Genomic DNA, 15049 nt, shown 5'->3' on the forward strand with positions numbered 1-15049 from the left:
GTTTCTTATATGAATTATTTAAAGGAAAGATATATATATATATATATATTTTTACTATTATTTCATATTAAATTTATTATTTTATTTTTTTTTTTTTAAAGATAATTTTGTAAAGTGTAAATGTGGATTTATTTGTTCATAACATTTTTAAAAAAAATTTTTTTCAATATATAAATATATATACATGTTGGATTTATTTACTCATTTATTTATTTATTTATTTTCTTTTTTTTTTTTTATTCTAAATCTTTAAATTTTATTTATAATTTTGAATTAATTTAATTTAATATTTTTTACTATTGATACAAATGATTTTTTTTTTTATTTTGTTATTTAAATTTTTAATACACATTTTTTTTTATATTCATGAATTTTAACACCTAAAATAGTATTTTTTTTTTTTCTATATAATGCACTGAATTTGTCAATTTTATATACATGAAAATAAAAAGAAAAAAACGAAAATAATAGAAATATTAAAAAGTATAGATCCTTATAAATTATTACAATTTGGATTTACTTTTGGTTTTTTATAAAGATTTTTAATTATTTACATTTAAAAAAAAAAAAATAAACTCGACAAATGTAAACTATAAAAGAGATCTTGTGTTTAGATTTCTTATTTTTATGAAAATTATAAAATGTTTATAATTTAAAAAAGAAAAAAAAATATAGAATTTTATTATGAGGTTATGTTCTTGAATAAACATTTTTTAAAGTCTTCAATGATTTAAATATAAATCCATTAAAAAAGAATAGATACTGATAAAAATAAATTAGCATTTTTTAATTATAAGAATATTATTAATTTTTTTTTCTCTTTTTTTTTTTTTAATTTATATACAATATTTCATAAGAAAAATGACGAAATTAATATTAACATTTATCCTTATTTTTGTTAATTTTTCTTTTTGTTTTAAAAAGTTATTATTTAACCAATCATTGAATATAATAACCAAAAGATGCCCATTTAAATACAGGTCTTCACAAAAATTATATGAATCAAAAAATATAGATTTGGCAAATGACATTAAAGAAAATGATTTTATTCCAAATGTTAAAGTTATGGTAAAAATATCTATATTTTTATTTATAATTATATATATATAATCCTTTTTTTTTTTTATTAATATTAATAAAATTGAATAAACTAATATATTTTTTTATAAAAAAAATATATTTGCTTTGCAGTACTTTAATATTCTTTAGAATTTTTGTTATATTTTTACAAGATATTATTAGAATATTATTATCTAATTAAAATTTTTTTATTGTTTTTTATTTATAGATTAATGCAAAAAACTTATATAATGTACCAGATAAAAATGGGGAAGACTTTAAAGTTGTTAATACACATGAATTATTTCAAAATAAAAAAATTTTACTGATTAGTTTACCAGGATCTTTTACGCCTACGTGTACATCTAAAATGATTCCACAATATGAAAAAGAATATGATTATTTTATTAAAGAAAAAAAGTTTGATGATATTTATTGTATTACTAATAATGATATATTTGTATTGAAAAGTTGGTTTCAAAACATGAATATTAAAAACATAAAATATATAAGTGACGGAAATAGTTCATTTACTGAAAGTATGAATATGCTTGTAGATAAATCAAATTTTTTTATGGGCATGAGGCCTTGGAGATACGTTGCAATAATCGAAAATAATATTTTAGTAAAAATGTTCCAAGAAAAAAATAAACAACATAATATACAAACAGATCCCTATGAAATATCATCTGTTGATAATGTTAAACAGTTTTTAATAAGCAATGATCTTTGAAAAATTTAAAGAAATGAAAAAAATTTTACCTATTACACAATCTTTAAAATTTTTTTAAAATAAATCTTAAATATATTTATTACATTAATTATCCTATACATAAGTTTTAAATTTTTTTAAAATCCGTATTTAATTTTTTTACACATATTTGCTTAATGAGTTTTTTTTTTTTTTTTGAATTATTTTATCACTGAATGATATCAATGAATTCATATGGAAAGAAAGAAAGCAAAATATATATATATATATATTTATATATGTGCTTTTCATTTTATACAGTTTTACATCTTTTATTTTGATACATTATAATTTTAAAGTTATATTAAAAGTTTATTATTAAATTATAAAATAATTATTTTTAATTAAACAGACATGTTAAAAAGACTATTATTATGTAAATATTATAATTTTTTTTTTTTCGGTATTTAATATTAGTTTCATGATAGAACATACAAATATTAATCAAATTTTTTAATTATTATAAATATATACATATATTTTTTTAATTAAATTAATTATTTATCTTTTTTTTTTTTTTTTTTATTTTCCTTTTTTTATTAAACAGTAATAAAAATTAAAAAAAAATATGTATACAAATTATATTTAAATATATAGGTATAAATATATATATAAAGGTATATATAAAATTAAACAAATATAAGGCTATATATATAATAAAATTATGATTTTATAGATATAACAATTAATACAAATAATGAATTTAAAAGAAATGTATACACAAAATAAAAAATATATAATAAATGTTTACATAATACTTATATTTTCTAAGTCTTTACAGTTATTTAAAATAATTTTATTAATATTATCTTCTTCATTAACTTTCTTTAATGTTTCTATATTTTTATTTTGGACGGCTAATTCATTTTCAATCTTTAATTTTTCTTTTGATTTTACTTTATCAATAATAATTATATCATAGTTATCATCTTTTTCTAAAAATAAGCTTATTTCATTATCAAAAGAATGTTTTCTTAAATCATAAGCATTAACATAATCTCCTGGTTTTAAATGTTTTGCGTTGCAAGTTTTTGTTAATATAGTACTTCCATTAGATTCATCATATAATTCAACAAAGGCATAAACAAGATTATCTAATTTTACTTTTCTTGAAGACGATTTGCAACTTTTTATATCTGTAAAGCTGCCAGCAGTAATATCATAATCAGCACTAAAATCATCCTGTATCTCATCTGAATTATTAATATTTTTTTTTTTTCTTTTTAAATTATTTTTTTTCTTATTATTATGATTACTATTAATGTTTCCATTATAACAGGAGCTATTGTCATCTATAATATTTAAGCTTTTATTATTATTATTAATAGCTACATAATTCTTTCCTTTTTTAGAATAATGATCATTGTTAATAAATTCTACATTGAGTATTAAAAAGACTTTTGCATCTGCTTTACTTAAAAGTGGAGTAAAAGGATACTTGTTATATCTTTCTTGTGATATATGAACATTATTCAAAAAACAGAATGGGTTAATTAGAATAATAAAAATAGAAACGTGTATGCATAAATAAAATAAACTTTTAATTCCATATTTCATAGCTAAATCTTTTGGGAAAAAAATTAGATCATATTTACATATAGGGCATATATCAATAGAAAAAGTATATAAATAATTGTATGTATTGTTACTAGCATCATGATTTATTAAATGTTTTGAATTTTTACATTTTGATATAGTTTTACTTAAAATAAAGTCACAAAATTTTAATGCATCGTTTCTTGATAAAAAATGGAAATCTAAGCCATCAGGATTAGTAACAATATTGATTATATTTTCATTCATATTATATTTCAATAGTAAGCTCTCTAAAAATAATAAAGTTTTTTTATGATCCACCTTCTGTCTCACTGATACACATGTGTTATAAGTATAAGGAGTATACTTTTTTTTACAATCATCACACTGTGTATATTTTATTACATAATGCAAAATTAATTCCATTTCGCTAATAAAATTATTTATTAATTCTTCTTGAACACTTAAATGAATTTTTAATCTTTTACTATGGGGTTCAGTATATAAAAATTTGGCATTTATAATTTTAAGCTTTTTTAATTTATGAACCTTTTTTAAACATAATGCTAATAATTCTTTACTTTCTAATTCGCAGTACACCCATCTATTATGTAAATATCTACGACATTCACGACAGTAATAAATTAAATAAGTATCTTTATTTATATTTATACTATTACTTTCTATATTTTGTAATAAACAGTTATTACACATTTTTGAAGAGTTTGCTTTTATACTATCTCCACATAAAATACAGGAAATAAAATGTACATAATTATTCTCTAAGTTATCTGTTTGATCTTTATTTACATAATTTTTTCCATAATTATTATTCAAATCTTTTTTACTTTCATGCATTGTATTTAGGATATCTACAAAGGATGAAGATAAATAATTGTTTATACTATTATTATAAGATTTTTCAAAATCAGAGTTGTTTATTTCATTTTTTACTAGTTGTTCTTCATTTTTATTATTTTCATTATTTTCATTTAATATATTTTTTATTTCATATTCATTTAAACTAATTTTGGAAGAAGGTATACTTTTATCATTATAAATAAATTCATGCTTATCAATTTTTTCATATATGATGCCGTTTGTATTATCTTTATATTCAAAATTAATACAATTATAATTATTTTTTAAAATATCTTCTTCTATGTTATTACTTCTATCAGAATTACCATTAATAATATTATTCTTATAGTTGTCATTCAAATTATTATAATTAAAATTATATTTTGTACTATCATTAATACTATTTATTTTATCATTACTTTTTTTAAGTTTATTTTCTTTAAAATTATCTTCCTCTTTTTTTATGCATTCCTTTTCATCTAAAAAGCTTACTTTTTTAACAATTTTACTTTTCAACTTTGTTTCACTTGAATTATCTTTTAATGAATCATTTTTTGATGTTTCTATTTCTTTTTTATCGTTATTCTGATATTCAGTTTCTTCTTTTTTTACATTCATTTTTTTTATTTTTTATTAATAACAAAAAGAAAAAAAAAAAGGTTAATAATATAAAATTATTTATGTATATTATATGTTAAGTGAATATTTGTATATAAAACATTTTTTCTGAATCATTACAGTTCAATTCTTTTTAATTAAACTTTTTGGATTTTAAGAATATATTTTTAGTAAAATTTTTTTTAATTATTTAATGTACTTGTTTTTTCATTTTTTTTTTTTATTGTTTAAAAAAAATTGCTTGCGACTTTAAAATTCATGTTACTAAATTTTTAATATTAAGTTTAAATTCATATATGTATTTTTTTTTTTTTTTTTTATATCTACTTTAATTTTTTAATACAGATACAAATTTTTTAAATTATTTCATTTTATATTTATATATAAATTTGTATCAAAAATATTTTTTTAATAAATATGAGTTAAAAATAATTTATTTTCTATATGTAAATTATAAATTCCTTATATAAAGATATTTAAATTTTTTATATTTGTATAACTTCATAATCAAGTAAACTAAATTTCTTTTATATTTTTTAATAGTTCTATTGAAAACAAAAAAATAAAATAAAATAATTGTGATATAATTACATATACATAAGTATCTATATAAATATTTCATATATGTTTGTTGCTTAATTTTATCTTACAATAAATTTCTACAAACTAATTTTTTTTTTTTTTTTATTTAATTGTTCTTTATACAATTAAAAAAGTATTAAGAAAATTATAGAGAAGAAATAAATAAAGAGAAAATATAAAATGAATAAAAACAAGGATACAGATAGAAAAAAAAAAGTAAATGAACGAAAAAATAATATAGTAAATAATAGAAGAAATAAAGTGATTAATAACAATGTAATAGAAAATATATCTTCTAATAAAAAAAGTATTAAAAAAAAAATTGAAAAAAAGAAAATGAAAAAGAATTTAGTTAATACAAACGATATAATAGCTAAAAAGAAAAGTTTCCTTAAAGAAACATATAAAAGAGATAAAAAAAAACATATAGATAACAATGGGATTATAAAAAATAAGAAAATGGTAAATATAAAAAATGAAATAGGAAAAAAAAAGAAAAAAGAAAATATTACGAAGAATGGGATAAATATGATTAAGAAGAACAACACAAATATAATTAATGAAAAGGAAAAGGTAGAAGAAGAAGCAAGTGAAAAAAAAAATGTTGAAAATGACACAAATATTTTGAAAGTGGATGAAGATCCTTATTTATTAAAAGACGCTAAATACATTAAAAAAAATGAGTTATGGAAAAATAAGCAAAGAGTGTTGATTGTACGTTCTCCATTAAAAAAAAAAAATTGTAAATCATTTATTGAAAATTTAAAATTATTATTACCTCATCATAAGATAGAAAATAAGTGGGATAAAAAGTTAAATAAAAGTGAATTAAATGAAATAAGTTATAGTAGAAATTGCAATAATATTATATTTTTTGACGTTAAAAAAAGACGATATTGCTTATGGATATGTAAAAATATAACTGGTCCTTCTTTATATTTTGAAATATTAGATTATATACCACTACATAGTTTGATTTTTTCAGGTAATTGCTTATTATATTCTAGGCCACTTTTAATTTTTAGTAAACAATTTGATGAATTAGAACATTTAAAGTTAATCAAAGAAATATTTATTCACGTTTTTGGGATACCTAATTATCATCCTTTAAGCAAACCTTTTTATGATCACTGTTATAATTTTTTTTATATAAATAACTTAATTTATTTTAGACATTATCAAATATTACCAATAACATTGGCTGATTCAAATAATATTAATAAACAGAAACTTGTAGAAATAGGACCGAAATTTACTTTACATATTATAAAAATATTTGAAGAATGTTTTAAAGGGAGAATTCTTTATGAAAATACAAAATATAAAAATTATGTTACATCTCAACAAATGAAGTTAAATCAACATTTAAAAAAAAAGATGAATAATATAAAAAAGAAAGAAAAACGATTTAAAAAAATTAAAGCAATTAATAGATTAATTAAAACAGATATTGACTTTTAAAATATATTTATATACTAATTTGTTTATTATATTTTAAATTTTATAAAAATTTTTTATCTGCTAAGCATGTTTAAGTATATATATATATATATATATATATATTTTTTAAATTGAAAAATATATTACATAGACATTTATATTTTAAAATTTTTTCTTAAAATTATTAGAAAATTATATATATATATATATAGTTTTTTTTTTTTTTTTTTGTTTTAAAAATATTTTATTAAAAGATTAAAAAAAAAAAAAAAAAAAATAAAATAATAAAATAAAAAATTCTAATAAACATATAAAACAAACTTTAAATGAAGATTAAAAATATAATAATATTTTGTAGGTTCACAAAATAATAAAAAAAAAAAAAAATTCAATTACATAGATACAACATTTAAAAAACTGAATACTTTTTTTTTTAAATAAGATATTATAAAAACAGACGAATTCTTATTTATTTTATTTTTATTTTTATTTTTTTTCGTATATGAAATATATATTTAAAAAAAAAATATTTTTATTTATATATAAAAATATTAAGTATATATATATATATATATATATATGGTAAAATAATTTCTTTGAAAATTTTTTTACATAAATTGCCAAAAAAGGAAAAAAAAAAAAAAAACTAAAAATAAGTGAAAAAATATAATTAAAATGAATATATGAAAAAAAAAATTTTAATAGAAAAAAACATATATATTTTTTTCCTTTTTTTTTTTTTTTACTAGTATTTAGAGTATAGTAAATATAAAATAACAAAAATTAAAATTTGAAAATGTCATTAGCAAGAGAAAAATATCTTAAAAGGAAAAGAGAATTGTTAGAAAATATAAATTTAATTGATATTGGAGAAAAAAAGGATGGAAATTTAGAAAAAAAAAGTACTGAAGAAGAAAAAAGAGAAATAAAAAATCAAGATAACGATAAAAAAAATGATAAAGCAAATAAATCTATGTCACAAAATACTAATAAAAAAAAAGGTAATAACAAAACAGAAAATGAGAGAAAATATTTAAAAAATATCTATAATAGTTATAACTCATCAGAATATAAAAATGAAGATAATAATGATATTAAAAAGTCAAATAAACTAATTAAGCATAATATAAATGATAAAATTTTTAATAATAATGAAAATGCTTTAAATAAATTAGTTATGGATAATTTATTAGATAATAATGACAACATTAATTTAATGAAAGAGATCAGTGTAAATAAAAATATGAATAGTTTGCCACCTGCAAATTTTTATATGCCAAATAAAGATTCAGGAGTAAATAAAGATAATGATAAAAAAAAATTAATTATTAATAACATATATGAATCAATAAATGATTTAAACAATATAGATATAAATAATAGCTTAATATTATTAATATATGTTTGTAAATTATTATTAAATATGTATGGAAAAATAGATACAAAACAAACTGTTATGAACACGTCATTAACATCAGTAGAAATGTTAAGGGAAATAAAAAATAGAAATCGTAAAAATATAAAATTATTGAAAATTAATATTTTAAATAACATATTGATATATTTATCAAATAAGAGTGAAGAAATAGACGAAAACAATACAAATTATAAAAGTATAAATAACGAAAATTTTAACAATATATATGAAAAGTATAAAGAAATTAAAATAGAAGAAAAATGTATAGATATAGAAAATATAGGTATAAATATAATGATAAAAGTTATATATATAAAAAACATTAAAAAGTTACTATTTAAATATTTGTATCAGGTAAATAATATCTCAAAAAACGTAAATGATGTGAATACTTTAAATAATAATAACATGATTAATTTAAGTCATGTAAAAAATAATGACAAAGGAAAAATTGAAGAAAAAAAAGCAGTAGTACCATCTCCAAATGAAAGCAAAGATATTATTATAGAAAGTAGTGGTAGTAATTACAATTCTTTATTACAAGAAAATGAGAAAAAAAAAAAGAAAATAATAGCAAAAGGAATAAAAGGAAATAATGAAAATTTTATAGGAGAATATGATATGAAAAGCAAAGAAGATAACAAGAATAATAAAATAAATTATTTAGAAAATTTGATAAATGAACCAACAGCAAAAGAAAAAAAAATAAAACAAGAAAAAACAAATATACTATCTATAATTGAGGCACCAACTGTAATAGAAGAAATGAGAATAAAGAAATTTCAAAAAAAGGATGATTCTGTAAAAATTATATGCCCGTATTTGACAAAAAAAATATGTCAAAAGCATAGTAAGGATTGCAATAAAGTTCACTTTAAGAAAATTATTTCTGAACATACTGATGTATCATTAGGGGATTGCTCCTATTTAGATACTTGTAGGCATATAGAAACTTGTAAATTTGTTCATTATGCAGTAGATAAAGATGATCAAATAGTTAATAATCAACAAAATTTAAATGAACAAAAGTTATCTATTTCTAATATAAGCGAAAATACATATGGTCCTCAATGGATAAGATGTGATTTAAGAAATTTTGATTTGAGTATTTTTAATCAATATGTTAGTGTAGTAATGGCTGATCCTCCTTGGGATATCCATATGGATTTACCTTATGGAACTATGACAGATAATGAAATGAAACATTTACCTGTACAGTTAATACAAGATGAAGGGATGATTTTTTTGTGGGTAACTGGAAGGGCAATGGAATTGGCAAGAGAGTGCTTACAAATATGGGGATACAAAAGGGTAGAAGAAATATTATGGGTAAAAACTAATCATTTACAAAGAATTATAAGAACTGGAAGAACTGGTCACTGGCTAAATCATTCAAAAGAACATTGCTTAGTAGGTATAAAAGGTAATCCAGTTATTAATAGAAATATTGATTGTAATGTTATTGTATCAGAAGTTAGAGAAACATCAAGAAAACCTGATGAAATTTATTCAATTATAGAAAGGTTATGCCCTCAGAATTTAAAAATTGAACTTTTTGGAAGACCTCATAATTGCAGAAATAACTGGATTACATTGGGAAATCAACTAAATGGTGTTGTTTTACATCACCCCCAAATAAAGGACAGATATAATAAAGTAGCTTCTCTTTTTAATTTACCTTTATGTGAAAACTGAAACAATAAAAAATAAATTATAAAAACAGACATCCAAAAATATAATTGTGTTGTGTAACTAGAACTATACTACTAAGAAATAATGAAAATAGGCTAACTTTACATGGATAGAATTAACAAAATAGAATCATTCCAAAAAATTGAAATCATAAAAATTAGGTGACGAAAAAATTATAAAAAATAAGGTTACTTAAGTAAAATCATAAAAAAAAAATAAGAAGAAAAAATTTAAATCTTAAAAAAGATATATTTTTTTTATTTTATTTATCTTTTTTTTTATTTATTTCATAATTAGACTTCATATAAGCAAATAGAATATGTTTAACACTTACTCTATTATATCCTTTTTTTTTTTTTTTTTTTTTGTATGTTTAATTTTTTTTTTTTTTTTTATCATTTTAATGATTTTTAATAAATTTGTTGTAATAATTTTTTTTTATTTTTTTTTTAATTTAATTTTTTAAAAATATATAAGTACATTCACAAAAAATTGTGAATATATTTATATGTATATATAATTTTTCTTCTCTTCCTTTTAATTAAATTTTCATTCTAATATTATACTTTTAATTTTTAAGATAATCTAAAAAAAAAAAAATTACAAATTTTGTTAAAAAAAACGGTAGAAAAAGTATTATAAAAATTTTTTTAATTTTTCTACATATTTATTTTTAGAGTAAATATTTTTTATTTCATTTTTATATTAATTTTTTAGTTAGAAAAAAATTTAAATTGAAAAATATATTATTTTTTTTTTTTAAATTATTGATTAAAAAGAATCATATGCAAAAACATCCTAATTTAGAACTATATATTAATTTATAATTTACTTTTACATAGGTTACATTTATTCAGTTCGGTAATAATTTTTTTCCCCTTTTTCTAAATAATTGAATTACATTAATTTAGCCCCCCAATTTTTTTATAAATTAAAACTAAAATTAGTAACATATTTTTAAACATTGAAGAAACAAAAAAAAATATATATATATATATATGTATATGCTATTTATTTTAAAAGAGCATACTTACAATTTTTTAAAAATTATGTAAAAATAAAATGAGAAAAATATGGACCCCTATAAGAAGATCAGAAGATCAAAAAGTAATAAAAAATAATTATGATGAAGAAGAAAAAGAAAACTTTGAAAAATCTTTACCAAAAGATTTTATAGAAAACAACAGAAAAAATAGAATCCCATATTTTGAAATAAAAGAATCTACTTGTATGTAAATATTATAATATGCATTTATATAACTATATAAATAAAAATGTATTAAAAATTAGAAAATATTTATAAACTTTACAAAAATATATAAACACTATAAAATTTTTTATATAATATATGAACATTTCAAGTAATAGAACAAAAAGAAAAAAAAGAAGTTCAAAAAATACTAGCTTTAGAATTAAGAGATAAGTGCAGGTAAAAATAAAATTACATATCATAAAATCAGGAAAAAAAATTTTTTTAAATGTTAAAAGTGAATTAAAATGATATATATGTTTTATTTTAAAAATTTCCTTAGGTCTGAAATTGATGAATTTGTGGAATGTTCTGTGGGAAGATTATGGACAATTTTAAAATGCAAAGATTTAATGATTAAAATGAGAAAATGCTTAAAGAAATATGAAAATCTTGAAGTACATAAGAAAATGAGAAAAATAAAAAAAATAAGCCATCTTTTTATTAAAAAATATTATTTCATAACATACATACATATGGTTTATTTTTTTTAAGTATGTCAAATTTAGAGAAAGACAAATACTTGAAGAGAGAAAAAAAAATGGTACAAGTTTACTTAGATCAGATGAAAGAGCAAGATATAATAGATTTGTATATACGTAATACAAAATAAAAAAATAAGATAAATATATATATCGTAAATTTATATACATAACTGTATAAAAGTTTTTAAAAAAGTGAACTAAATTTTCTAAATAGAAAATTTAATTTTTTGTTTTTTTATTTTTCTGAATATTTGTAGAGATAAAGAAAAAGGTTGGATTCCTGAAAAAAAAAATTGAAAACTATTTGAAATTAAAAAAACTTAAAGTGGAGATTTTTTTTTTTTTAGAATATTTCCTTATTAAAGAAATATGCAAATAAGTCCTTTGTAAAATATATATAAGTATGTTAATTATAATTTAACATTTAATTTAAAAAAAATAAAATAAAATAACATATTATCCTAATATTATGGAAATTATGTACATTATTTTATTAATTCTTTTTTTTTTTTTTTTTTTTTTTTTTTTGTGTACTAGACATATTTACATAAAAAAAAAAAAAAAATGATATAAAACTTTTTAAAATTTAATATATATGTTTACAAAAAGAGTAGAATAAACATAATTTCAATAAATTATCTGATACTTATCATTTTCTTTATCGAATACATCAATATTTTGGAAAATATTTAAATATTTCATTTCATAAAAATTAAAATCAACATTATAAGTATTGAATTTTAAAAAAGAAGGAACATTTTTAAAATAAACACATACATTGTGATGTGATGAAAGTAGATGAGTTAATTTACAATATTCTGAACAATATGTTGCAATGTAGCATCCCTGGCAATATTCAAAATTATTTTTATTATATTCATAATGATGTATGTTAGTATATTTGTTGCAAATAGAATTCCAACAATAAATACCATAGTTTATATTTTCCAAGTCATAAAATTCACCTATGGAATTTTCTTGCTTTAAATTGTTAAAATAAAATCTATTAATTAATGTTAATTCTTGCAACATGATATTATCATTTACAGTTTGTTTTCTTTCTAAAGCACAATTTATAAAATAATGAATTTTGACAGCAATTACATAAGTTTGTTTCCATGTGTTATCATTTGTTAATAAATCTTTAGTATAATATTTATTTTTGATGATATTTGTCATTTTTAAAATAATGTTACAATATTTCTTTTTTATATATATAGAATTTAATTTGTATAAACATAGTAAATCAGCTACAAATAATAAAATATCTCTACCTATTAATATATTCATATCTTCATAAAAAATTTCATCGAAACAATCTAGTAATTTTATTTGATTATCATTTATTTTATCAAGACATTTTTTGCTTGATATTCCATATAAAAATTCTGTTATCATTAAAAAAAATGAGTTAATAAAATTTAAATATTTTTGATGTAAAATCACCTTTTCAATATTATTCTTTTTTAATGAGGAAATTATTATATTAAAAAAAGAAGAGTTAAAAAAACTCTCAACTATTTGCTCCATGTTTATATTTTTATATTCTTTAAAAAAAGGAAAAAAATTTCTAATTGCATCAATATGATAATTTAAACTTGATATAACAACTTCATTATAAATATTATCATAATTTTTTTCTAATATCATATTTATTCTTACCTCACAATATTTATAAGTACATAATCTCATTAACAACCTATAAATACTTGGAATACCACTAAATAATATTCCTATAATCAAAATAACAAAAAAAAAAAAAAAAAGATAATATTATTAAAAGTTGATATCAAAAATAATATTTTTAATTATTAAAAGAGTTATAGAATAAGACTTGTAATATACATAATAATATATATATTTATACCTGTAAAAATATAATGAGAAAACTTGTAAAATTTTCTGTTTCTTCTTGAACAGGTGAATTGATCAAGAACAGCAACATCATTATCATAATTTAACAAGTAAGAATAAAATGAATATTGAAGAGAATTCATATTTTCTATAAAAAGAGGGATCCATATATTATGCACAAGTAGTATCCAAAATTTTCCATTATCTATATGTAAATTTAACATATTATTTATAAAGTATTCATTTCTATTTATTTTTTCTAAATTTGTTTTTAAATACATATCTGAAATATCATTTTCATTTATATAAAAATCTCCTTTATGAGTATAATTGTTTTTAACATATTTTCTAATTTTTCTTATTCCAGTAATGTCTTCACAAGGATAAACGTGATGATATTTGTCAATAAATAATTTCAAATATTTATATTTATCTATTCTTTCATCAAAATCTGGATTGGTTATTATATTTAAAATATCAACTACTTCATTTATGTCTACTAAATTGCAATTAAAATTTAAGTATTGAACAACCTCCTTACACTTTTTTCTAATATTTTTTAAAGAATTGCTTTCTGAATCCTTAGAATCGCAAATATCATAATTATCATATTCTGTGTCGTATAAGCCATGTTTAATTTTTAATAAATCGGAATCAATATTTCTAGGTCTAAATTTATATTTATCATGATTTTCCACTTTATAAAATTTTAAATCATCTTTTACTTCATTACATATATTTTGTATTTTTTTTAAATGAAAACAGTCTTCGCTTACATTTTTCCTTGATAAATAAAAAATTTCGTTGTAACTATCACTTATGCAAATAGGATATGCATCATCACTTTTTTTTAAAATATCTATTTCTGCATTTCTAAAATTAATTTTTCTTTTATTCTTTAGAGCAACTTCATTAATTTCATTGTCTTTCCTCAATGATGAACTTTTTTTATTTTCGTCATTTATAGTTTTATTTAATTTTTGTTTTTCATTTTTATTTTTTTCTTCTGAAGAGAATTTAACTTTTTTATTAACTTTTTCTTCGTATTTATTATTTCCTTCAAGTATTTCACATGGTGTATATTTATTAAAAATTTGATTTTCATCACATATAAAAATATGAATTAAATCATTTAAGGATTTTATTTCTACCTTCTTTTTAGAATTTACTAAATTACTGTTATTTTTAAATAAATTAAATAAGTCTTCATTAGTATTCAAATTTTTATTTGTATTATTTGAATTATGTTCTATACGAGTCATTTTTATATTCCTCTTTTAATTGCAAATATTTTTCAGTCGTGTACACATGCATATTTATTTCTTTATTTTTTAAATAAAAAGAAAGAAGTGACTATTTTAATAAATAAAATGGGAAAAATTAATACAAGTACATTGTAATTTATTACAGTAATGAGAAAAAAATAGCAAAAATTAAAAAAAAAAAAATAAATAAATATAAATATATATATATATATATATATATATATATATATATATATATAT

General features: G+C 17.8%; 6 protein-coding genes across 6 annotated transcripts; 4 read left to right on the forward strand and 2 right to left on the reverse strand.

Moving 5' to 3' along the window:
- Positions 1-861: 861 nt before the first annotated feature.
- On the forward strand, positions 862-1792 carry AOP (1-cys peroxiredoxin, putative; the record flags this gene model as incomplete). The annotated part of the gene is made up of 2 exons (XM_028679969.1): positions 862-1068; positions 1289-1792. The coding sequence occupies 2 exons, from the start codon at positions 862-864 to the stop codon at positions 1790-1792; spliced, it is 711 nt and encodes a 236-aa protein (XP_028535636.1).
- Positions 1793-2557: 765 nt separating this feature from the next.
- Positions 2558-4825, reverse strand: NMD3 (60S ribosomal export protein NMD3, putative; the record flags this gene model as incomplete). The annotated part of the gene is made up of 1 exon (XM_028679971.1): positions 2558-4825. One exon carries the CDS (start codon positions 4823-4825, stop codon positions 2558-2560), a length of 2268 nt encoding a protein of 755 aa, XP_028535637.1.
- A 762-nt stretch (positions 4826-5587) lies between these two features.
- PRELSG_0217800 (ribosome biogenesis protein BRX1 homolog, putative) lies at positions 5588-6868 on the forward strand (the record flags this gene model as incomplete). The annotated part of the gene is made up of 1 exon (XM_028679972.1): positions 5588-6868. One exon carries the CDS (start codon positions 5588-5590, stop codon positions 6866-6868), a length of 1281 nt encoding a protein of 426 aa, XP_028535638.1.
- A 775-nt stretch (positions 6869-7643) lies between these two features.
- Positions 7644-9959, forward strand: PRELSG_0217900 (mRNA (N6-adenosine)-methyltransferase, putative; the record flags this gene model as incomplete). The annotated part of the gene is made up of 1 exon (XM_028679973.1): positions 7644-9959. One exon carries the CDS (start codon positions 7644-7646, stop codon positions 9957-9959), a length of 2316 nt encoding a protein of 771 aa, XP_028535639.1.
- A 1059-nt stretch (positions 9960-11018) lies between these two features.
- Positions 11019-11987, forward strand: PRELSG_0218000 (conserved Plasmodium protein, unknown function; the record flags this gene model as incomplete). The annotated part of the gene is made up of 5 exons (XM_028679974.1): positions 11019-11184; positions 11319-11385; positions 11489-11603; positions 11701-11804; positions 11948-11987. The coding sequence occupies 5 exons, from the start codon at positions 11019-11021 to the stop codon at positions 11985-11987; spliced, it is 492 nt and encodes a 163-aa protein (XP_028535640.1).
- A 330-nt stretch (positions 11988-12317) lies between these two features.
- On the reverse strand, positions 12318-14806 carry PRELSG_0218100 (conserved Plasmodium protein, unknown function; the record flags this gene model as incomplete). Its single annotated transcript, XM_028679975.1, has 2 exons — positions 12318-13423; positions 13558-14806. The coding sequence occupies 2 exons, from the start codon at positions 14804-14806 to the stop codon at positions 12318-12320; spliced, it is 2355 nt and encodes a 784-aa protein (XP_028535641.1).
- Positions 14807-15049: the final 243 nt, after the last annotated feature.

The sequence above is a fragment of the Plasmodium relictum genome, assembly GCF_900005765.1.
Source record: "Plasmodium relictum strain SGS1 genome assembly, chromosome: 2".
NCBI classification, from domain to species: Eukaryota; Apicomplexa; class Aconoidasida; order Haemosporida; family Plasmodiidae; genus Plasmodium; species Plasmodium relictum.